Source organism: Ips typographus, linkage group LG10 (genome assembly GCF_016097725.1).
Source record: "Ips typographus isolate SLU linkage group LG10, UJ_Ityp_2.0, whole genome shotgun sequence".
NCBI lineage: Eukaryota > Metazoa > Arthropoda > Insecta > Coleoptera > Curculionidae > Ips > Ips typographus.
The window spans coordinates 7,636,663-7,661,420 of NC_138431.1; the positions used below are offsets into that span (position 1 = coordinate 7,636,663).

The following is a 24,758-nucleotide window of genomic DNA, read 5'->3' on the forward strand; positions in this document are numbered from 1 at the left end:
AACACACAGACCATAAATCATAATTTACGCCCTTTTGACAAACACACCTATTATTTACAGTTGTATTTACCAATACATTTTTCTGTTATTTACTTCAGCCCCAGGTAAACTAGAAATAGATACTTGTATTGGCCTCCAGGGTGTCTTTAACACTGTTGTCAGTTCTATTTCAAAGGATGGGATCGAACACAAAAACGCTACAAAATAAATGTTTTCTATACTATTTATTATGAAAATATAATACAAAACTCCTATGTAGTGTAATCGAATAAATCGTAAATATAATCAATATATATTGTGGTCATTTAATGGACTGCCTCGGTGTATACAGAATTTAGCAAGCGCACAACGCACTAGGTTAGTTATTATAAAACCGCCACTTGACGCACCCTGTAGAACAACAGGGCGGAACAAGTATGGGGGTGAGAACATTAGCGTAAACTCTTAAACACTCTATATGCGCCAAAAAACACTATATAGTATATAATATAACAAAGCCCACTCGATTGATTGTTCAATCGGATGACGAAAAATCGAAACGTTGGAAACTTTTCAATTATAATAATTTCGTTGTAAAACTCGTTCGAAAAACTATCATTTTTGGCATGCAAACTAGTTTGTATTTGGACGTGGTGTCTAGATTAGCTACGCTCTAAGTTACTTTACATTGTATAGTTCTTATTCGTAGGGCGTTTATAATGCGTAATTTTTTTGGAATGTTTCAAGTATTAAGGTAGTAATAAATGCCAAACTAAAAGATTGTAATAATATTGTACTTACAGCAACATTGTACTACTTAAAATAAGAACCGAAAAGTATGGAAAAAATCAAACAAAACTAGGATGACGTAATGTCATTCTCTTTTTATGTTTAATTTTTGCCATATAATAATAGGTTGTATATAAAATTTATTTAACTCTATTCATAAAATATCTCTATGTTCAAATAATATGTAAATAGTACAGGGTGAGTCAACAAAGTTTATTATCTCATTAGTTTCAAAAAATACAAAATGCATAGTTAGTAGATATACAGGGTGGTTCTTCAAAATATAAGTGTTTAAATGGAACCCCCTAATTTTCAATACAAGTAAACTTGCATTAGATTGCATTAGAACACCCTGTGCATTATTTTTTCTGATAGCTTTTATGAAACACGGTAACTTCTGCGATTTAGTTTTACTGTTTTAATTTTTACTTTCGTTTTTGTTATTTTTACTAAACTGAATTTTATAACTAAATTGCTTACAATAAACCAAATACGCAGGTGTTGCCAAACTTGGACATGTAAAATAAGTAATTTAGTTAAAAAATTACTTATTTTTGTTAGTTTTTCCAAAAACGTATATAAAAATTCTAGTAAATCCATATTTTTTTACCTTAAATGAAAAAAAATTAAAATTGAAATATTAAAAAAACTATTAAATTTAGGTGTATGATATTATATCAATCTGCAATCAGCGGATCCTTTTTTAAGGCAGTTTTCCCATCATGTCTGAAGAGGGCTCAGGTTATTCCTCTTTACAAGTCCGATCCTCTATGCCATCACTGGACCATTCTAAAGCACTAAGAATGCTTCTAAGACTCTATGAAGGCAGTAAACAAGCTTACAACATCAGTTTTGACTATTTCAAGACAATAAGAAGGTTTCTAGCCTGCATTTTGACTAATCTAAGACTTTCTGCCAATCCTAGACAATTCCAAAGCACTAAGAATGCTTCTTAGACACTGTAAAGGCAGTAAACCAGCTTACAACATCAATTTTGACTAACTGAACTACTAACCTAACATGTTTAGTTGTCCAAGACATCTTTGCCTATCATTTGACACTGCCAGGACAATGAGAGTCATTTAGGACAATTTTAAGACAGAAATTGATAGTCAGCAGGCAGTACAAGACCGCTTCTGACATACATTTTGTATAATTTACATCATTTGACAATACCTAGGCGGTAAAAAGAGTTGCAGTTTGAAATTTGACAACTTTTGAGCAGTAAGAAGATCTTTAAACAGTTCTGACAATTGTCAAGACAAATAAGCGATTCAATCTTTGTCAAAAGTGTCATTGGACACTGATAAGCCAATAAAAACGTTTGCGACGTCAATTTTGACAAAAATTGTATAACTCGCCTAAAAATTTTTAGAATTTGACGTAATACATTTTTGGTTTAGTTGGTAACTGTCAAATATGACCGATACGTTCTGAATGTTTTAGGTTACGTCAAAATGTATTTTAGAAGCTTATTTACTGTCTTCAGATTGTCAAAAAAGGTCATACTGCTTTAGAATTGTCAGATGTTTTAGACAACTAGACATTTTATGTTAAAAGTGTTCCTACTGTCTTCAGACCACAAAAATTGATTTAGGAAGCCTTCAAAATTGAAGTTGTAAGCTTGTTTACTGCCTCACAGTGTCTTAGAAGCATTTTTAGTGCTTTAGAATGATCCAGTGATGGCATAGAGTCTTAGATTAGTCAAAATGTAGGCTAGAAGCCTTCTTATTGTCTTCAGATAGTCAAAATTGAAGTTGTAAGCTTGTTTACTGCCTTCACAGTGTCTTAGAAGCATTATTAGTGTTTTAGAATGGTCCAGTGATGGCATAGAGTCTTAGATTAGTCAAAATTTATGTTAGAAGCCTTCTTATTGTCTTCAAATAGTCAAAACTGATGATTCCATTTAAAAAATCTTTTAATTATGCATCTCCATATTCTCTCAACAAACGATATAATGTACTCTATCTTTGACTCATCCTGTACAGTTCTAGCATTGCCTTTAGGACTATATTCGGTATAAACCAAAAGGCAATGTTGTCATGTTTTAATTTACTCCTCTAAATCAGCTACTAAGTGTCTACTTAGAGTAAAAGTAATGCTCTCGTTTGATTATAGTTATCAGAGAATGTCTTCTATGCATAATATTATAGTTGTTCTGTAACTCTATGTTTTTTTTCTTTAAACAGGCGGTCTACGTGGCAACGTTGCAGAGTGGGGTGTTTTTTTTTGATTTAATTGACTGTCCTTGTTGAATTGACAATGTCTGAAGCCCCCCTCGGCAATGTTTGTAATTTCTTATTAGTAATAATATCGTAAAATTAGTTCGTTATCTATTATATTGCTATGGTTTCAGAGGCTTGGCCGTCTTCAGACCAACCTACTGGTATTATTGCTTTTGAATACCCGGCACCCGGGATGTCTGCGAAATTTCGATGCTAAAAAACCGTAAATTCCTGCTAAAATAACCTCTCTACTTGTCAGATCTTACACACTATTAGTAGTAAAAGTATTGCTTGGTTTTTTATTATTGCTTTTGACCGCACACGTATTGACAAAAAACATTGCTTTTTATTGCTTATATTGCTTTTTTCTAATACTTATTAAGGCCCCGCTAATAACGTTGTTGTTCGAGGGGTTGAACACCTTAAGTGCTAAGGGAAATTCACCGTTTTTTCTCATGTACGTCATTTCGTTCGTCCCGAAGTAACGCCAGAACATTAAATACAAACTATATCATAAACTTGTCAAAGAAACAACATCTAACTCTATCTTAATTATCACTAATATAGTATCACTCTCTATACTGTACATTATATTCATTACGACGTATTAGTAACACCACCTTTTGCAGTACTATAGTTGAATACCAACAATACATAAAAAGAGCCAGAAAATCGTTTATTATTTAATTATAGAACATCAAGTCCATTAAACTAATATTACCTGAATTATCGATGCTAATCATTTTTTAATTTAAATTTTGCTCGATCGATCGTTGTTATTTTTAACAAAATGCAAAAGGTGGTCGTGAAATCCGGGCACTATTTTACTGACTAGACTGCACACTCGCCAGATTTGGGGTCCGGTGCTCGGACCTCGTCATCATTTCACAGTGTTTGGAGGTTTTCATATTCTACTATTAACTGACTAGATTAGAAGTAATTTGAAATTAAATACACAGAATGTCATATTTTAGGGTTTGATTAAACATTAAAGTGTATGACTCTAGTTTGCTATATAAACCACCAAAGATCTTTCGTTATGGAGATACAGGGTGTGGGACAAAAAATCTAAAATCAGTTATTTCTTCAGAAACGCTCCAAATAGCTTTTCTGTTCTAAATTGAATGAAAAATTTAGAACTGATTAGCATTTTATGGGAAAAAAACAGTGTCGTACATTTTTTGTTGCAAACTTGTTTGGGCGCCACTGGCAAAGTAAAAAAATACATATTTTATTTTCAAAACTTGCTTTATCGTTTTATTAAAACAGCTGAAGAAATAAATAATTTTACATTTTTTTTGTCCAACCTTTAACCATCTTTGGATCATATATGAAGCATTTATCGTGAAACACCCTGTATACTGGCAAAAATCTACGCAAATCTTTGATCTTCGGTCATTTCAAGGCTAAAAAATTGAAAGTTTATTAAGAAATAATGGAAAATTTAAATTAATTACCGATCAATCAATTTTTTAATTTTTTTTTACTAAATCTTAACGTAAAATTGTAAGAGACACGTCACGTGACTTTAATAATCCAATTTTCGAGTTTACAACACTGTAAAACCAATTGGCATTGGTTAAAACAGTCACGTGACCATAAAAAACAGTTTAGACTGTGAAAATTTGCTAAATCAAATTTAGACACTTTTAAAAGCTGAAATTATACAGTACAGGTCACGTGACATCAAAAATGCAATTTTAAGCTCGCTACATTGTATAGGCTAGTTGACACCTGTCATAATTACATTACATGTCCTTTCAAATGTATAGTTTAACCGTTAAAAATGTTTGGTAAATTAAATTTAGATAGCTGGAAAAGTTGAAAAATTAAGATATGTCACGTGACTTTGATAATCAAATTTTTTTAGTTTGCAACACTGTAAGACCAATTGACGCCTGTTAAAACAGTCACGTGACCATAAAAAATAGTTTGGAATGTAAAAATTTGCTAAACCAAATTTAGACAGTTGTAAAAGCTGAAATTATAAAGTACACGTCACGTGACCTTAATAATTAACGTCACGTGACGTGTACTTAAAAATTCAGTGAAATTCATTCATTTCATGTTAAATTCTGATCTTCCAACACTGTAAAGGCCAGGTAACACGTGTCAAAATAGTCACATGACCATAAAAAATAGTTTGAACTCTTTGAATTTCCTAAATCAAATTTAGACAGTTGTACAAGCTCAAAATGGTAAAATACCCATCAGGTGACTTGGATAATCCAATTTTTAAGTTGGCAACACTGTAAGACCAATTGACACCTCAGTCACGTGACCATAAAAAATAGTTTAAACTCTGAAAATTTGCTAAATCAAATTTAAATAGTTGTACAAGCTAAAAATGGTAAAATACACGTCACGTGACTTTCAAAATCCAATTTTTTTGTTTGCAACACTGTAAAAGCTAGTTGACCCCTCAGTCATGTGACCATAAAACATAATTTTCACTGTGAAAATTTGCTAAATCAAATTTAGACAGTTATGAAAGCTGAAATAGTAAAATACATGTCACGTGACGTTAATAATGCAATTCTGGGTTTTCAACACTGTAAAGCTCAGGTAACACGTGACAAAACAGTCACATGGCCATAATAAATAATTTTAAAATTGTAAAAATTTACTAAATCAAATTTAGACAGTGGTACAAACTTAAATTTCAAAATACACGTCACGTGACTTTGATAATGCAATTTTTGAGTTTGCAACACTCAGACACGTGACTTTGACATGCTTATTTTTTGGTGATTATAAGAAAACTAGATTTTTTAGATAAAAGTAGTGTGCATTTGCCAAAATGTCAGTTTACCACAAAAATATTGATTTAAAGCTGATCTTAGCCTTAACATTGATTTGTGCTCGGACTAAACGGAAGCATATAGTCCGGGCGTTTATGCCTACCTAATTCCTATTGACTAGCAGCAAACAAACCTCCAAACACCGAGTGTAATTGCACTGGCCCATTATAAACTATACCCGTCCTTCGGGCCCTCAATCATCAAATTACGTTTAGCCTAAGTGGTTTTTGCAAAAATACCGAAAACTAATCTTCGTTGAATTTTTCCCTTCATACCAGGTGAGTGTATCTACATTTTAGTCAAAAAAAAAAATTATTTACATAGTTGTCTACATAGTTAAAAAGCACGAAAAAAATGATAATTGACTAGAGTTTTTTTTTCGTAAAACTTGTTTTATATCTAAAGTTCGTTGTTTGCGAAACGTTGCTTATCGTTCAAAATTCGTTGCATTTGAACGTTGAAAAGGGGTTGAAACGAAACGTCTGAAGCTTAGACGAAGAAGGTGTAGCAACCTAAAACACTTGTAATATGTACATCCCTAATTTCGGCCAAGAATAAGCTGGATTCATAGTTCTAATTCCGCAAGAAGTAAGCGGCAAGCAGTAGTAGTAAGAAGTAGCCTTCTGCAAATGTTTCAATTCATAGTTTGACGTTAGTAAACTGACAGACTACAGATTATTTGACAGTTTATTTTTTTGTTTACAACATAAATTTTAGGTTAGAATTTTTTATTTCTATTAGGCACTCCAATGAAATGTCAGAAACAGCTGATTTAAACTTTTGGAAGGGCAAACACGGCCATTAAAACACATTTTTTGGTTAATACATAAAGTTTTAGCTTAAATTTTGCAATTTTCTACACTTTTAGTTGATATTTTTAATGGCCGTGTTTGCCCTTCCAAAAGTTTCAATCACCCTGTACAGGGTGCTGAATTTTCGATGGTTTTACGGGGTACAGAGAAAACGGTAATAGATAGAAAAAAAGTAGCAGACGTGTTCTGATCTCTTTTTCTGAGCTGAGATGGCGAAAAGTAGGCGGCACAAACTTTTCTGTCACCGAATCGTGTTTCTAACCACATTTTTTGAATCCTCATTAAATTTCCTATTTAATGACACAATAAAACACTTCAAAATCGAGTTCAGTCAAGGAGAAAAACGGTATCAAAGTTTGAATTGCAAAAAACACAGTTTGAGAGAACAGTCAGGAACAAAATAGCTTGTAAAACCCATTTGAAGTGACCAAATCATATTTTTAACCACATTTTTGGAATCCTCATGAAATTTCCTATTTAATGACATAATAAAACACTTCAAAATCGAGTTCAGTCAAGGAGAAAAACGGTGTCAAAGTTTGAATTGCAAAAAACACAGTTTGAGAGAACAGTCAGGGACAAAATAGCATGTAAAACCCATTTGAAGTGACCGAATCATATTTTTAACCACATTTTTGGAATCCTCATTAAATTTCCTATTTAATGACATAATAAAACACATCAAAATCGAGTTCAGTCACGAGGAAAAACGGTATCAAAGTTTGAATTGCAAAAAACACAGTTTGAGAGAACAGTCAGGAACAAAATAGCTTGTAAAACCCATTTGAAGTGACCGAATCATATTTTTAAGCACATTTCTGGAATCCTCTTTAAATTTCCTATTTAATGACATAATAAAACACTTTAAAATTGAGTTCAGTCAAGGAGAAAAACGGTATCAAAGTTTGAATTGCAAAAAACACAGTTTGAGAGAACAGTCAGGGACAAAATAGCATGTAAAACCCATTTGAAGTGACCGAATCATATTTTTAAGCACATTTCTGGAATCCTCATTGAATTTCCTATCTAATGACATAATAAAACACTTCAAAATCGAGTTTAGTCAAGGAGAAAAACGGTGTCAAAGTTTGAATTGCAAAAAACACCCTGTATATTGTTTATTTTTAATTCGGCTTACTGCTTACTTTTTGCGGATTTCAAACTATGAATTCAGCTTAAGGCTCAGGTTAGACCATTTCTTAACCGATCTTATTGCGTCTTTAAGACTAATCTAAATTTAGTGGACGTATTTGCGATGTGTGACGTGTGTTACTCTTTTTAGGAGGGACTATGTACAGTACAAGAGTCGACTGAAGGTTTCGTTTGTTCCCTGAAATCCTCCAGTCGACTAAGGGGATTTAAAGTTATCAGGTAAGCCAAGGACCTAAACTTTGTAGCTTAATAATTTAAAAAGACTAGAATACAGTGTTGACTAGATTCAAGACTAGAAAGTACTTTTCGGACAGCCCCGCTCTGCCTACTATACACTAACATCTTGGAAAATGGTAAATCATAAAACACCTAAACTTCATCAGTTCTACGTCGTTTTTTAAAAAGTTTTAAAATACTCTCCGTTAAAAATATATAGATATCTGCATTATATAACATGTACCCAAAACTGAACAGGGACGGCGGTTCGGGGCTGTCACGCTTAATATAATTCACCTTCGTTAACCAGTGGCGTACACTCGCACCGGCACTGGACTGGGAAGGATTTCGGGGATTTTCGAGGGCTGAATTTGATCGGGTTCCTCCAAACACGGTACCGTGGGTTCTTCTTTCAGACAGGCCGATTCTAGGTGCTTGTTTAGGTACGATTTCAACGCGAAGGTTTTCCTACACCTGGGACACTCAAAATTTTTGTCAGCCGAGTGGGTTTGCATGTGTGCTCGAAGATTCGATCTGAAACAATTACATTTACTTTAAAAAGAGTAGTTACAACCTCAAAATGTTCTGTTTACAAGTGGTTGTAATGTAACTAAAGCTCAATTTGGCTTAATACAAAACATGTTTACACTAGTAAATGTTATTACAAGATTGAACAGTTTTGAGTCAAAATTGACCTTAACTACTTCATTATTGTATATCACGTGGTTTTGAAGGATGATTTAGCTAGGCAGTCACGTGACCATTGTCAAAAATCATAAATCTCAAAAACATTCTTTATATCGAATACTGCAAGAAAACGTTTTTAAATCCTGATTTTTGCAACTTTTGAGCATAGTTTGACAGTTTTGACGTTAATGGCAGTTGTCACGTGATTTCAGAAGACTATTTAGCTAGACGATCACGTGACAATTGGCAAAATAACTGTCATAATTCTCAGAAAGACGTTTTATATCAAATACTGCAAAAAAAACGTTTCTAAAAGTAGGTTTTTGCAACTTTTAAGAATAATTTGACAGTTTTGACGTTAGTGACAGTTGTCACGTGATTTTAGAAGACTAATTAGCTAGACGGTCGCGTGATAATTGTCAAAATAACTGCCATTAATCTCATAAACACGTTTTATATCAAATACTACAAGAAAACGTTTCTAAACCCTGATTTTTGCAACTTTAGAGCAAGGTTTGACAGTTTTGACGTTAATGGCAGTTATCACATGATTTTAGAACACTATTTAGCTAGACGATCACGTGACAATTGACAAAATAACTGTTTTAAATCTCAAAAACACTCTTTATATCAAATACTACCAGAAAACGGTTTTAAATTCTGATTTTGCTACTTTAGAGCATAGTTTGACAGTTTTGACGTTAATGACGATTGTCACGTGATTTCAGAAGACTAATTAGCTAGACGGTCACGTGATAATTGTCAAAATAACTGTCTTAATTCTCAGAAAAACGTTTTATATCAAATACTGCAAGAAAACGTTTGTAAACCCTGATTTTTGCTACTTCTGAGCAAGGTTTGACAGTTTTGATGTTAGTGGCAGTTGTCACGTGATTGTAGAACACTATTTAGCTAGACGGTCACGTGACACTTGTCAAAATAACTGTCATAAAATCAAAAACACGTTTTAAATCAAATACTACAAGAAAACGTTTTTAAATTCTGATTTTGCTACTTTTGAGCATGGTTTGACAGTTTTGACGTTAATGACGATTGTCACGTGATTTCAGAAGACTAATTAGCTAGACGGTCACGTGATAATTGTCAAAATAACTGTCTTAATTCTCAGAAAAACGTTTTATATCAAATACTGCAAGAAAACGTTTGTAAACCCTGATTTTTGCTACTTCTGAGCAAGGTTTGACAGTTTTGATGTTAGTGGCAGTTGTCACGTGATTGTAGAACACTATTTAGCTAGACGGTCACGTGACACTTGTCAAAATAACTGTCATAAAATCAAAAACACGTTTTAAATCAAATACTACAAGAAAACGTTTTTAAATTCTGATTTTGCTACTTTTGAGCATGGTTTGACAGTTTTGAAGTTAATGACAGTTGTCACGTGATTTCAGGAGACTATTTAGCTAAACTATGAAGTGACAATTGTCAAAATAACTGTCATAATACTCAAAAACGCGTTTTAAATCAAATACTACAAGAAAACGTTTGTAAACCCTGATTTTTGCTACTTTTGAGCATGGTTTGACAGTTTTGTCGTTAGTGGCAGTTGTCACGTGATTGTAGAACACTATTTAGCTAGTCGATCACGTGACAATTGACAAAATAACTGTCATAAACCTCAGAAACACGTTTTAAATCAAATACTGCAAGAAAACTAAATCCTGATTTTTGTAACTTTTGAGCAGAGTATTTTGACAAAAAATTCGCTTTATACCTCCATGAAGCTGATTTAAACAGTTGTTTGACACCTGTCCAAGTTCCAAATAGAGTCCAACATTAAAAGTGTCAAAATTAGCTTCATAGAAGTGTAAAATGAATGTTTTTGTGTGATGTTGCTTTTATACCACGTTGAAGCTAATTTTGACAGTTGTGACAGGGTTAAGTTTCAAATTAATAGTCCAACGTCAAAAGTGCCGTGTGACAGTGACACGTACATCTGTCCATAGAGCTACAGAAGTGCTACAAGAATAATTGTAACTTGACTAAATTTTCGACTGAAACAAATGACAGAACATCCTGTATATTTGTAAAAACGATACACTTACCGATCAGCAAAAGCCTTCCCGCAATGGGCGCATCCGTAAGGTTTCTCTCCCGTATGCGATCGTAAATGTCCCTGAAGAAGCCAAGGTCTCGAAAACTGTTTCCCGCACACCCCACACCGATGCGCCAACTTGTGGGTGAGCACGTGCATTGCCAGGGCCGGCATTGACACGTACGCCTTACCGCACGTCATGCACTTTTTGGCCGCCTGACTGTCCAGACTTCGATGCGTTTGCTTGTGTCTGGACAAGTTGCTGCTCGTTGCGTACTGTTTACCACATTCGCTGCACGTGTACTTGGGTTTTTCGTTGGTGGTTTTTACGACCAGGGCCGTACCGGGATCGTCCTGGTTTAGTCGTTTTTTCGATCGTCCGTCACTGACAAAGAACGCCTCGTACGTGTACGCCACTGTTTTGCCAGTTTTGATTGCGATTGGTGGTCTGATGTTCTCCTGCTCTTGGATGTCGTTTTGGACAGGGATTTGAGGTGTCTGGGGAGGTAAAAAGACCGTGGTGGAGGCGCTTAAATCCAAAATGGCGTGGGCTGCGTGAAGGTCTTCTTCAGCTGGCACCCGAATCGTAGGTTGGTTGGTGAGAAAGGACAGCGGCATGGGCGGTTCTTCTTCATTGATTTTTTTGTCCTCCAAACAGTACGGCCGATAGATGTCCTTCTTTTTGGGCGGTAAACTCAAATGGGCTCCCGTTGAGGTAAACGTCATCGAGAGGCTTTTCTTCTTGAGTGGAGGGGGCGAGGGGGGCACAAATTCCGCCTGCGCTGGCTCCTCAACCGTGTTCAGTGTGACGTAGGCTGGGGCCACAGGCTGTTGAGATTGAAACTCGTTCTTGGAGAGGTAAGTGGTGAAGGAGGATGGGTGCACTTCGTGAATGTAGCCTGCAACAATAAAGGCGATTTTAGACTAGCAACAACTGGGTGGTGTAATTCCATTAATATTAATGGAATTAAAGATTGCAGTTGTTCAGAGGGGGAGCCACCAGTTGCTGCTGACAGAGGCGATAATTCAATTATCTCGTTAAAAGGGGGAAGGGTGAGTCTATAACCCTAGTGGCATTTGCGATTTTGATGCGTTTCTCTCTGTTCTCATAGTCGTTTCAGTTGAATTTAATAATTCAGTGGCGTTTCAGAAACCTTAAACCAACATATTTAACCATGCATAAACCAATAGTGGCTGAAAATTTGCTACCTAGAGCTATTCTGATACCGGAATTGCCTTGTTAGATCAAAATTAGTATATAAGAGCAATTCTGTCAAGTGAAACCAATGTGGAGGAGAGTTTTTATAGTTTTATGGTCCATAAAGTTCTAGGATTATGTGACACCTCATGTCATGACAGTTCTGCCACAAGACAAACTTTATAGTTTTACGGCGAGTATTTTGACAGCTGTGACGTAAACATTCACATGAAAGTATTTTATCTATGGTAACTGTGGTGTATATGTCAAACATGTCAAACGTCATTTGCGACGTAGAGCTATAAAGTTTGGAGGTTGAAACAGATTTTGTGTGGTACCCAGGACGGTTTTTGTAGTTTTATGTTAATTCAGTTTGAAAAGACAGTCAGGGACAAAATCGCCTCTAAAACCTACTTGGAGTGAAAAAATGATTGTTTTAAGCACATTTTTAGAATGCTCAGTAAATTTCCTATCCAATAACCCAAAAAAAACACTACAAGAATTGATGCAGTCAGGGAGAACTTTGAACTAAAAGAAACACATTAGTTTGAAAAGACAGTCAAATACAAAATCGCCTGTAAAACCTACTTGGAGTAAAAATATGACTGTTTTAAGTACATTTTTGGAATCCTCATATTTGCTATCCAATAACCTGAAAAAACACCAACAAATTGGTTCGGTCACGTAGAAAAGCGATGTCAAAGTTTGAACTGACAGAAACACAGTTTGATAGGACACTCAAGGACAAAATCGCCTGTAAAACCCACTTGGAGTGAGAAAATGACTATTTTAAGCACATTTTTGGAATCTTCATTAAATTTGCTATCCAATAACCTAAAAAAACACCAAAAAATTTGGTTCGGTCTCGTAGAAAAGCGATGTCAAAGTTTGAACTGCCAGAAACACAGTTGGATAGGACACTCAAGGACAAAATCGTCTGTAAAACCCACTTGGAGTGAGAAAATAACTGTTTTAAGCACATTTTTGGAATCCTCATTAAATTTCCTATCCAATAACCTGAAAAAACACTAAAATTTGGTACAGTCAGAGAGGAAAGCGATGTTACTTTGAACTAACAGAAACACATTTAGAAAAAAACAGTCAAATTCAAAATTGACTATAAAACCCACTTGGAGTAAGAAAATGACTATTTTAAGCACATTTTTGGAATCTTCATTAAATTTTTTTATCCAATAACCTAAAAAAACACCAAAAAATTGGTTCGGTCACGTAGAAAAGCGATGTCAAAGTTTGAACTGACAGAAACACAGTTTGATAGGACACTCAAGGACAAAATCGCCTGTAAAACCCACTAGGAGTGAGAAAATGACTATTTTAAGCACATTTTTGGAATCTTCATTAAATTTGCTATCCAATAACCTAAAAAAACACCAAAAAATTTGGTTCGGTTACGTAGAAAAGCGATGTCAAAGTTTGAACTGCCAGAAACACAGTTTGATAGGACACTCAAGGACAAAATCGCTTGTAAAACCCATTTGGAGTGACAAAATGACTGTTTTAAGCACATTTTTGGAATCCTCATTAAATTTGCTATCCAATAACCTAAAAAAACACCAAAAAATTTGGTTCGGTTACGTAGAAAAGCGATGTCAAAGTTTGAACTGACAGAAACACAGTTGGATAGGACACTCAAGGACAAAATCGCCTGTAAAACCCACTTGGAGTGAGAAAATAACTGTTTTAAGCACATTTTTGGAATCCTCATTAAATTTCCTATCCAATAACCTGAAAAAAAACACTAAAATTTGGTACAGTCAGAGAGGAAAGCGATGTTACTTTGAACTAACAGAAACACATTTAGAAAAAAACAGTCAAATTCAAAATTGACTGTAAAACCCACTTGGAGTAAGAAAATGACTATTTTAAGCACATTTTTGGAGTCTTCATTAAATTTGCTATCCAATAACCTAAAAAAACACCAAAAAATTGGTTCGGTCACTTAGAAAAGCGATGTCAAAGTTTGAACTGACAGAAACACAGTTTGATAGGACACTCAAGGACAAAATCGCCTGTAAAACCCATTTGGAGTGAGAAAATTACTGTTTTAAGCTCATTTTTGGAATCTTCATTAAATTTCCTATCCAATAACCTGAAAAAGCACGAAAATTTGTTACAGTCAGGGAGAAAAGCGATGCCACTTCGAATTAACAGAAACACATCAATTTCCAGGACGGTTTTTGTAGTTTTATGGTCGGTATTTAAAACATTTCCTAAAAACACATTATATAACCGTAGATAGTCAATGAACGTCACGTGACGTTAAACGAGTACCGCTAACTTTGGTCCCTAGAGGGCGTCAAATTTCCCAGGAGTATTTATACCAGGAATCCACCAGAAATTCATTTTTTTTAAAATAAATTTGATACTATTCAGAGACAAAACACATAAACATGGAATAATCTGAGACAGAAAACTTTAAGGACGTCAACAAATCAATTTCGCCTCAACAACCCGAGAAAAAGTTCCCGCATACATTTTCCGATCTCGGGGATGCGAGAAAAATAAAAACCGAGTGGGAAAAACAAGACGCGGAGTATTTTTATTCGGAGCTGTTTGTGCCGATAACTCAATTCGGGAAAACGTGAATACGTTAAAGGGGGTTACAGGGAAAACCGTTCACTTCTCCCCTTCGCCCGCTTTGCGTTTCCATTCCTGAACCGTTTTAAACGAATTAAGCCTGGGAAAAGTTTCCCTTTTTCGCAACAGGTCTTCACAATCTACCGCACAGGATTAAGTTTGTTTGCCATTTTAGTAAAATGAACAAAAAAGTGATTATGAGACGTGAATTTTCCCTATTATGTTTGGCAAATGATTCTAATTTGCCTACTCTGAGTGAAGAAAGTAAAAGTAAAATTCAACTGATTTGATGCAACAAACTTTCGAATCAGTTGAAATTTGAACACTCTGTAACTCGGTTAATTTTGGGAGTTTAGGGAGGTTGAACCACTCAAATTAACCGTCTTAAACTCCTTTTTCCAGTTGTATTGAGCAAAAAAATCTATCTGAAAAATTGCGTACAGGCTGACCAAAAACATTCAATCGCCATACTTTTCATTCACTCCCTGTATAGTGGAAGCAAAAACGGTTCTGCCAACTCACTATGTTAGGTTAAGGAGTTGATTAGGAACCTTTTTGGTCTCTTGGAAACTTTTACCATTTCTGGGTTATTTAGCAAAAACTGGTTTGATGCAACAAATGTTTAAATCAGTTAAAATTGTTGTTTGAGTTTTGAATTCGTTTTAAAGGACAGTCAACCACAAAATTGCGTGTAGAACCTACTTGGAGTACGAAAATCACTGTTTTAAGCACATTTTTGGAATTCTCATTAAATTTCCTATCCAACAGTCTAAAAAAACACTACAAGAATTGATACAGTCAGGGAGAAAAGCGGTGTCACTTTGAATTAACAGAAAAACATCAGTTTGAAAAGACAGTCAAATACAAAATTGCCTGTAAAACCCATTTGGAGTAAGAAAATTACTGTTTTAAGTACATTTTTGGAATCCTCATTAAATTTGCTATCCATTAACCTGAAAAAACACTACAAAATTTGGTACAGTCAGAGAGAAAAGCGGTGTCACTTTGAACTAACACAAACACAGTTGGAAAAGACAGTCAAATACAAAATTGACTATAAAACCTGCTTGGAGTAAGAAAATTATTGTTTTAAGCACATTTTTGGAATCCTCATTAAATTTCCTATCCAAAAACCTGAAAAAACACTAAAATTTGGTACAGTGAGGGAGAAAAGTGGTGTCACTTTGAACTAACAGAAATTCATCAGTTTGAAAAGACAGTCAAAGACAAAATTGCCTGTAAAACCCATTTGGAGTAAGAAAATGACTGTTTTAAGCACATTTTTGGAATCCTCATTAAATTTCCTATCCCATAACCTGAAAAAACACTACAAAATTTGGTACAGTCAGGGAGAAAAACGGTGTCAAAATTTGAACAGACCCGTCAAATTTTCCTGGTAAAGTTTTACTTTACCCATCACTAGAAGAAAGTTGCAGTTGCTAGAGTAAAATCCAAAAATGATTGATGACGTCAAAATGTCTTTTATGCTAGTCACGTGACTGCTAAAAATTAGAGTTATTGGTTTTATTTTACACTATGACTGTGACTATGAGTTGCTCTTGTAAGTGAAAGTCAATTAGAAACAGTAAAACACAATGTATGGTAAACATCAAATTAAAATGGCATGACGTAAGTAGTTTCTTCTCGTTTGCCCACATTTCTATTGCATTGTTACGTCATTCCTCTTTACTTTGACTTTTGCTGTACATGAACCATACAGGTTTTGGAAACAACACAATTTATGCATTTCATTATCGCTCCCTTCGAAGGGATGACAATCGACACCCCTCGCCTCGTGCCAGCTGTCGTCTAATCTGTTCGATTTAATTAAAAGGGCCAGAAAGCGAGACGGAGACAGACTATTGTCAGGTAACAGCTGTTGCTTTCCGACCTTGTTGTTGCATACACTTTGTTTTTCCGCCGGCTTAATTTGGAAAATTCCTTACCGTTATAAAGGATGGTGGTGCCACTAGGACTTCCAGGTGGTGGGCTCGGTGCCGTAGCCCCCTCCGTAGGGCTGGACGGTCCCCAGCATGCTCCCTGCGAGTCCCCAACCACATCGATAATCTCCTCCTCCTCCTCCACGTCCTTCGGGGGTTCCCTCTCGGCCCACGGGTACGACTTCCACTTTTTCGCCATCAAGCAGCGTGGCATTTTCGCACATTTGGACCTTGTCGCGTCACTTTAACTCAACTTTTTACTCATCCCCGTGGAAACTCGAAAAAACGCGGTTTTTTTGGAAAAAATTAAAGGTGAGGGAAACGGAAAGTGACAGGGGGGAAAAACAGTACTTCGCGACGCGCAATCTTAGATATGAGAGACAGAGAGAGAGACAGAGGCGACAGACAGTTGATAGCGTGAAAACGAAGAGAACGAGAGAACTAAACTAAAGTAGCGTCGTCAACCCCTCGTGGTTCGGTTGTGCGCCCCTACGGAGCGCGTCCCTTTATTTATAAGGGCCGCAGCGGGGTAACGGGGGGGTGAGAAAGTTGGGCTGTTGCGCCGCTGTACACGTTCGAAATGGGGGGGCTCCCCCCCTCGTGTGTTGCATGGCACTGGTTGCTTCTTCGTGTCCCGTTTTCGTTAACGGGAAGGGGTGTCCCATTTTTTTTTTAGGGGGGTTTCTGTGATATACTACCACTTTTAATTTTTGATAAATTACACCTACCATTCGATCCTCACCATTGGGATCTCGAAAACTATAAGAGATACGAAAAATTGGGACAACGTTGCGCAATTTAAAACTGAACCAAATGTCGCGCAAAGTCCATTGCTTGCGCACTTTTCTGTCTGTCAAATATGTCAAAACAGTGCTCTGAACAACTAATGACGTGAAACTATCCACATTCGGGTTAGTACATATTTAAGGGCACCTTAGGCTAGGTTCTAATTTGACTGTGACGTTTTGCACATAATCTGTAATATATCACGTGACAACTGTTATATACGTCAAAATTGTCTGAATTTACCATCAAAAACTCAAGGAATTAAAGTATGGTGAGTTTACTGGCCCTATTATAGACAGATTAGGTTTGACAGTTTTGTGTTCATTATTTTGACACTTACGACGGGATTTTCGTTTGTGACGTTTGTCAAATATGTCGTGACCTGCAAAGCTGTTAATACAAGCTTGTAACTGGTCTTCTGTGCTTCAGTTAGTTTGAATCTTACCATACATTGGTACTAAAATTTTGACAGTTTTTAGGTCGTGGCACCCTTAAAAAATTAAAAAATTTCAAATGACACTACACGTCACATTTCCCTCATTGACCTAAAGCCTTACAAGCAGTGAAATACTACTTTCAAATTTAAAAAAAAATTCCAAAAAATCTCCTGTGAAAAATGTCAAAAATTCACTTTTTTATTTTTCAAGGTCAAACATTAAAAAATGTAATATCTAGTAAAAGTTGCCTCCCATAGAGGTTAGAGGTGTATAAGTAGTAAAAATTTCACACCCCTAACTCAAACTGTTTTCGAAATATTCATGAAAATATCTAAAGGGAAATAATCAACTTTGATGCCCTCTAGCGACCAAACGGTACAACTTAGCCTGGTCCAGTTAACGTCACGTGATAGCCCCATTTATTAGCTTTCTTTTGTTATAGGGTGCGTTTATATAGAGCGTTTCAAATAAGCGAGTTATGGACGATTATTTGGAAAAGTGCATAAAACTTTGACACAAATTTGTAATTTTTGAGCCTAGTACACTAAAAGCGGCCATATTGCATTTTGCTCCATCAAAGTGACCATTTTTTACTAATTTTACACCGAGGAACACGAATTTAATGTCCATTTTGCTTTAACCGGCACGGTTTTGGAAATGACTTTAAAATTATAGCAATTTTGACAGTTTTTACTGCGTGGTAGCCTTAAAAAAATTACGCTTTGACAAATGACAGTCTAAGTTACATGTCTACCATTAACCTAAAGCTATCTAGACAGTAAAAGACTACTTCCATAAAAATCCACGCTGTACAAAAAATGTCATATTTTGTTAAAGTTGCCCTAACCTAACTCAAACCGTTAACGAGAAATTGATAAAAAAAAAACGAAAAATAAGAGTTAACTTTGACGCCCTCTAGCGATCAAACGGTACAACTTAGCCTGGTCCAGTTAACGTCACGTGATAGCCCCATTTATTAGCTTTCTTTTGTTATAGGGTGTGTTTATACAGAGGGTTTGAAATAAGCGAGTTATGGACGATTATTTGGAAAAGTGCATAAAACTTTGACTCAAATTTGTAATTTTTGAGCCTACTATACTAAAAGCGGCCATATTGCATTTTGCTCAATCAAAGTGACCCTTTTTTATTAATTTTACACCAAGAAACACGAATTTAACGTCCATTTTGCTTTAACTAGCACGGTTTTGGAAATGACTTTAAAATTATAGCAATTTTGACAGTTTTTACTCCGTGGTAGCCTTAAAAAATTACGCTTTGACAAATGACAGTCTAAGTTACATGTCTACCATTAACCTAAAGCTATCTAGACAGTAAAAGACTACTTCCATAAAAATCCACGCTGTACAAAAAATGTCATATTTTGTTAAAGTTGCCCTAACTCAAACCGTTTTCGAGATATTGATAAAAAAACGAAAAAAATCATCAACTTTGACGCCCTCTAGCGACCAAACGGTACAACTTAGCCTGGTCCAGTTAACGTCACGTGATAGCCCCATTTATTAGCTTTCTTTTGTTATAGGGTGAGTTTATACAGAGGGTTTCAAATAAGTGAGTTATACAGGGTGTCTCAGTTTTAAGTGCCCAAACTTTAATGTCGGATAGTACGTCGAAAAATAACAACACTTTGCTATATAAACCTATATCCAATAGGGCGTCGTTACTGATATACAGGGTGTTAAAGTTTTTTAAAAAAATTGCTTATTTGAGAATTTCTCGAAAACCGTTGGAGATATTGTAATGAAATTTTTGTGTGAATATCTCCTGTTCAAAACGTCTTCAATGAAATAAAAAATTGAACTGTGACGCAACCAGTGTCGTACTTACCGACGTACGCCTAGGTACTTTGGATAAAAAAAATGTTACGCCACTGCCTTTTTGGAAATTAAAATTTGTTTTTGAGATGACTGTTTAATTTGGGAGACAAAAGTCCTCTTGTGTTTTTTCGGATTGACGCACCATTTCAGAGTAAAAAAAGGAAAGGTTATAATGGTATAAAAATTTATTATTATCACATAACTTAAATTAGGAAACAAATTAAATAAAACTTAACAAATTAAAAGTTATTTAGTGCCTTTTGGACAGAGATACTTTAGGGAAAGCTTACGTTAAGTTTTGACTGTGACAATTCTTATGGCTATAAGCAATTTTTTTAAAAAACTTTAACACCCTGTATATCAGTAACGACGCCCTATTGGATATAGGTTTATATAGCAAAGTGTTGTTATTTTTCGACGTACTATCCGACATTAAAGTTTGGGCACTTAAAACTGAGACACCCTGTATAGGTATACTAAATTATTTAGCAAAAAAATGCGCAACTATGGTTTCTAAGATTGCAATGCTAATGCTTCAAATTTGTGACACCCTGTAGGGAAAATCTTTGTCAATACACACACAATACCTTAGAAAACCATCTATTTTCAGTCCCTAGGGTAGTTCAGTCACCCCTACAGAGCGGTACCGTGTATCTCTTCCGGTATCCGTACGGAAGCCCATAAAGGAGCCCCAGCTGCGTGACCCATCAGGTGGTGTCCACGGCCAGGTAGGCACGTGGCGGGTGTCGCGTGTTCCCCCTAATCACACGTGCCATAAAAACGATACTGTTTTTCCCTAGGGCGGGGGAGTTTTCGTACATTAACGTCGGGAGGGCAACAAGTATAAATTGGCCCTTCTTTCGTGGAACTTTTTAAAGCTCCGTAACTTTTTCTACATCGAGATAGGGGCCATTTAAACAAACGACAAGCAATCAAGGACTCCCCCGGACTGATGGCTTTTTTATGCAAACGTCGTCCCAGCGCCCCATTAGCGATAATACAATTTTGGGGGAAAGATTCAGCTTGTGGTCGTTTTACACCCTAAACTAGAGTTGCAATTGTGTTAGAACACTGATACACCGGGACTGATATTGAGTTACTCAGACTTTCCGGTTTCCGGTGCTACTGAAAAGTACCCGGAAAGTGGATACTTTTAACACTCTGTTCTATGTGAAAACACTTTTTTTTTGTTGGCCTGGGGGCCAAAAATGCGATTTAAGTATTCATGAGTGCTGATTAGGCCCTTGCCCTACGCCAAGGGTGAGGTGAGTCATTGTTTTCCCCTTACTTTGCAATTCAAATCGGTTTTAAAGAAAATCTCCTACTCAAAGCTACACTAAAACGTCCAATAATCCAGCATTTTGCCAAAAAAAAATTCCTGCACAACAAGAACGTTATCAATTAAATTAAAAGGGCGTAAAATCTATTATATTTTTAAATTAGTGGGGGGGAAATTGCCAATTAAACTTTGCCTGTTAAGTCCTGGCGGATGCCTGTTTTCAAGAGAGGGAAAGGAGGGGTGAAATTCCTGGACAAATGAGACGAATGGAAGTTTAAGGTAAACCAAACCCGGAATTTACAAATATTCTATATTAGTTTGTAGTTAACCTCAATCCACTTGGATTGACTAGAATATGTCTTTTTGGTATAAGAACTACACAGTGTGATTAAAAGAGCTCTTAATTGGTTAATTGAATCACCTTGTAACTGGAAAAATAACTGAGGACCACTCTGGTAACTGATATACTAAATCACCCTGTAACTGGCAAAATAACGGAGTTGAATTAAGGAAAATCAGTGTTTTTTAGGAAACCATTTAGTTGTTTGAAATTTTCTTATAAACAGTATACAGGGTGGTTACAAGACTATTAATTAAATTACGCTGAAATTGGCGAAATAATCGAGTTACGAACTAGGAACTGTTATCTTCAAATTTGAATTCAGTGAAATCAATTTTATTTCCAAATAATTGCGTTTACTTAACAATATCCATAAACCGTATACAGGGTGATCAAAAAAGGATTGTAAAGATTATTAATTCAAAGGCAGCGTGGTTGCATAGAATGTGACAAGTGTCAACTGGCTTTTACAGTGTTGCAAGCTCAAAATTGTATTATTAACGTCACGTAACGTGTCTTTTACAATTTCAGCTCTTCCAACTCTCTAAATTTAATTTATTAAATTATCAACATTTAAATTACATTTTAATGTCACGTGACTGTTTTTGACAGGTGTCAGTTGGCTTTGCCAGTGTTGCAAGCTCTAAAATGGCATAATCAAAGTCACGTGATGTGTCTTTTGCAATTTCAGCTTTTCCAACTGTCTAAATTAAATTTATTAAATGATCAACATTTAAATTACGTTTTAAAGTCACGTGATTGTTTTTGACAGGTGTCAGTTGACTTGGACAGTGTTGCAAGCTCTAAAATGGCATAATTAAAGTCACGTGATCTGTCTTTTGCAATTTCAGATTTTTCAACTGTCTAAAATAGTGTAAATTTAATGTACCAAATTTTTTAATTTTAAAGGTCACGTGACTAATTTTGACAGATTTTAGCTGGCCTTTACAATGTTGCAAGCTCAAAAATTGAATTATCAAGTCACGTGATCTAGTTCATACAATTTTACTACTGTCTAGATTCAAATTAACAATGTTTCAATGTTTTAATTATTAACTGTCTTTATTTGACACGTGCTAACTTGGTTACTATGACAGTTAGAAGATTCGGGAAAACGTCAAAATATAACCCGTAATTTCAGGCAGCCGTACAAAAAATGTTTTTTGTTTATCAGAATTTGGAAAAACACAAGTCACCTGACCTTAGAAAATCAATTTGAAGCTTTTGTGTCTTTAAAATTTGAAAAAAACAGTCACGTGACCTGAGGAAGCCATTTTTATTAGATCATTAATCCTTATTGACATTTGGACAGTCAATAGTCATGTACAAATTGTAAAAGCAGACATGCTACTTAACCTAACCTAAAAACAGTCACGTGACCAAAAAAAATAAATTTCAAGGGTATATTTCATCAAAATTTATCTTTATCTCATTTGGAGGTATCCTGAAGCAGTTTAAATAATTTAAAGACATTTTGATGTATTTCAAGGCAGTTTGAGGCATTTTGAGCAATAATAGATGCATTGAGAGGTATTTTAAAGGCATTTCAAGGTAATTTGTATGCAAAAAGGCATTTTGGTGTCAGAAATAACTCACGTATTTCTCCTATAGACACTCTACAGGGTGGTCAAACGAGCTTTTCAAGACCTACCAAGTAAAGTCGTCTTCATTTCGTTTATAGCAGCAGTTGTAAATATTCTACCAGTAGTCCAAACCAACAATTTTAGGTTTGCTTCTTAAGCTTCCCTGAAGTTATTGAAGATTGGAGCTCTTAATGTGTTATTTCAAAATATGTGTACTAAATAGCTTAACAGACAAGAATATACAGGGTGTGTCAATTAATTTTGTTTTCCTTATTAAGTGCCCCTAGGGTTTTTAAGCTGAGGTTTAAAATGAGAAAAGGGGCTTAATTACAATGTATATTTTAGGGTGGCATGTGGGGAGTCCGAAAGGGCATAGTTTCCTTTTTGTAACGCTTTAAAAGCGGATGCTCGATCGCAGGAAATGTGCCCTATCACGAAAATGCAACAGCACTAGAGCGAGCGAGACGAAAAACCGGAATAGAGCGGGAGGGCAAGTTAAAAGAACCTTTTTAAACTGGCCGATATACTCGCTTTTAATCGATTACTCGTCTTAATATGTTGCCAAAGGGCATTTTACTTGAAACCCACTTTGGTGGAAACAATCACCTTCACCAGCTAATATTATTTGTTTCGGCCGCCCTAATATTGGCTCCCATTGTCTCTAACTCCCTAGGGAAGAAACAAAAAAGCGAGCGGCTTTTCATTATTTCCCCCTCCCCCTTCAAACCCCCCCCCCTGCCACCGATGACGTTAGAACTGGCAAAAACTCCACAATTAATCACCGCAAAGATAACAAAAGAAAGTTTGTGTCAGATTGCTAGGGAATTTCCAGGCGGGCCATGAAGCAGTGGCGTACCATTCACAAAAAAACCTGATGATGCACTTTACCGAAACTTGTTGGATAAAATTTAATAACGAGAAAATATGAACGCATTTTAGGGAAAATCCTTAAGCATTACCATAAGGCATTTCCCTGGATAGGAACCGAGTTATTCTCAGCACGTACCGATGAATAAGAATAATCCCTGGATTCGGACCGACCGCAACAGCAGCGGCAAACTTCCATATCTGGATCAGGACTCTAGGGAGGCAGTCCTTTTTGCATTTTATCTCCTCTACTCGCCCTTATAAATACTTTTGTATACAGGGTGTTCCACAAAACGAATTGAATAAATGATTAACCAACACCGAAACTTACGTAAACTTCTCTCTCAACTTTCCAAGTAGTTCCATCTGGCTGAGGGCTCTTGCGGGGGCCCCCGGAAACTTCTGATGAGGCCTGCCATTGTCGACAACAACTACTCTGATTTGATTTTGGCTCGGCACCGTTGCCGGTTCTCCAGGAAACTTACAAAAGAACAAATTGGGTTGTTAAGTATTTAGCGCTTGTTATGATGTTTTTGAGGTATTAATTTTCGAATAATTCATCATCGTTACGTACGAAACCTCGTTCATTACGAAGTGAAATGGGTATTAAAAGTTTGAAAAGCGAAAAGGGGGATTTTTCATAACGGGGTGAAAGTTTTCCGGTCGGACAGGAATACAGGAACAGGTGGCCCGATACTAATTTCTATTCATAACGGATTGGGAAATGTGATAGAACCAAAGTTAGTAAAGCAATAATTAACTTGGAAGGACTTTAAGAAAGTAAAAAAATGCTACAAAACTATAGAATTATCTTGAAAATAATATGGGTCTTTAAATACTTTTTTTTTTAAATTGTTAGAGGCTATTAGAGTTAGTTTGGCAAGTTTTAGAGGCCTCTAAATGATATTAGAGGCTTTCACAAGTGTGCTGAACCTTATAAAAACATTTAACTCTAAAATCTAGTCAGAGGCTTTTACAACTTCTACAGAATTATATTAAATTACCAGAGGTCTCTAGAACCATTTTTAAAGTTCCATAAACCTCTAAATGCTATAGAGAACTTCCTAAAAAGTACCAGAGGCTCATACAACTGTTTTAAACTTTTCCAGAGTTATCTCAAATTGCCAGAGGTGTCTAGAACCATTTTTAAGGTTCCCTAAACCTCTAAATGCTATTCA

General features: G+C 35.7%; 1 protein-coding gene across 1 annotated transcript; it reads right to left on the bottom strand.

Annotated features, from left to right (window-relative positions):
- Window positions 1-205: 205 nt before the first annotated feature.
- LOC145734593 (uncharacterized) lies at window positions 206-16,918 on the bottom strand. Its single transcript, XM_081988064.1, has 3 exons — window positions 16,460-16,918; window positions 10,728-11,616; window positions 206-8,508 (listed from the first exon to the last, which is right to left on the bottom strand). Exons 1-3 carry the CDS (start codon window positions 16,665-16,667, stop codon window positions 8,277-8,279), a joined length of 1,329 nt encoding a protein of 442 aa, XP_081844190.1. The 5' UTR covers window positions 16,668-16,918; the 3' UTR covers window positions 206-8,276.
- Between the last annotated feature and the right edge of the window lie 7,840 nt (window positions 16,919-24,758).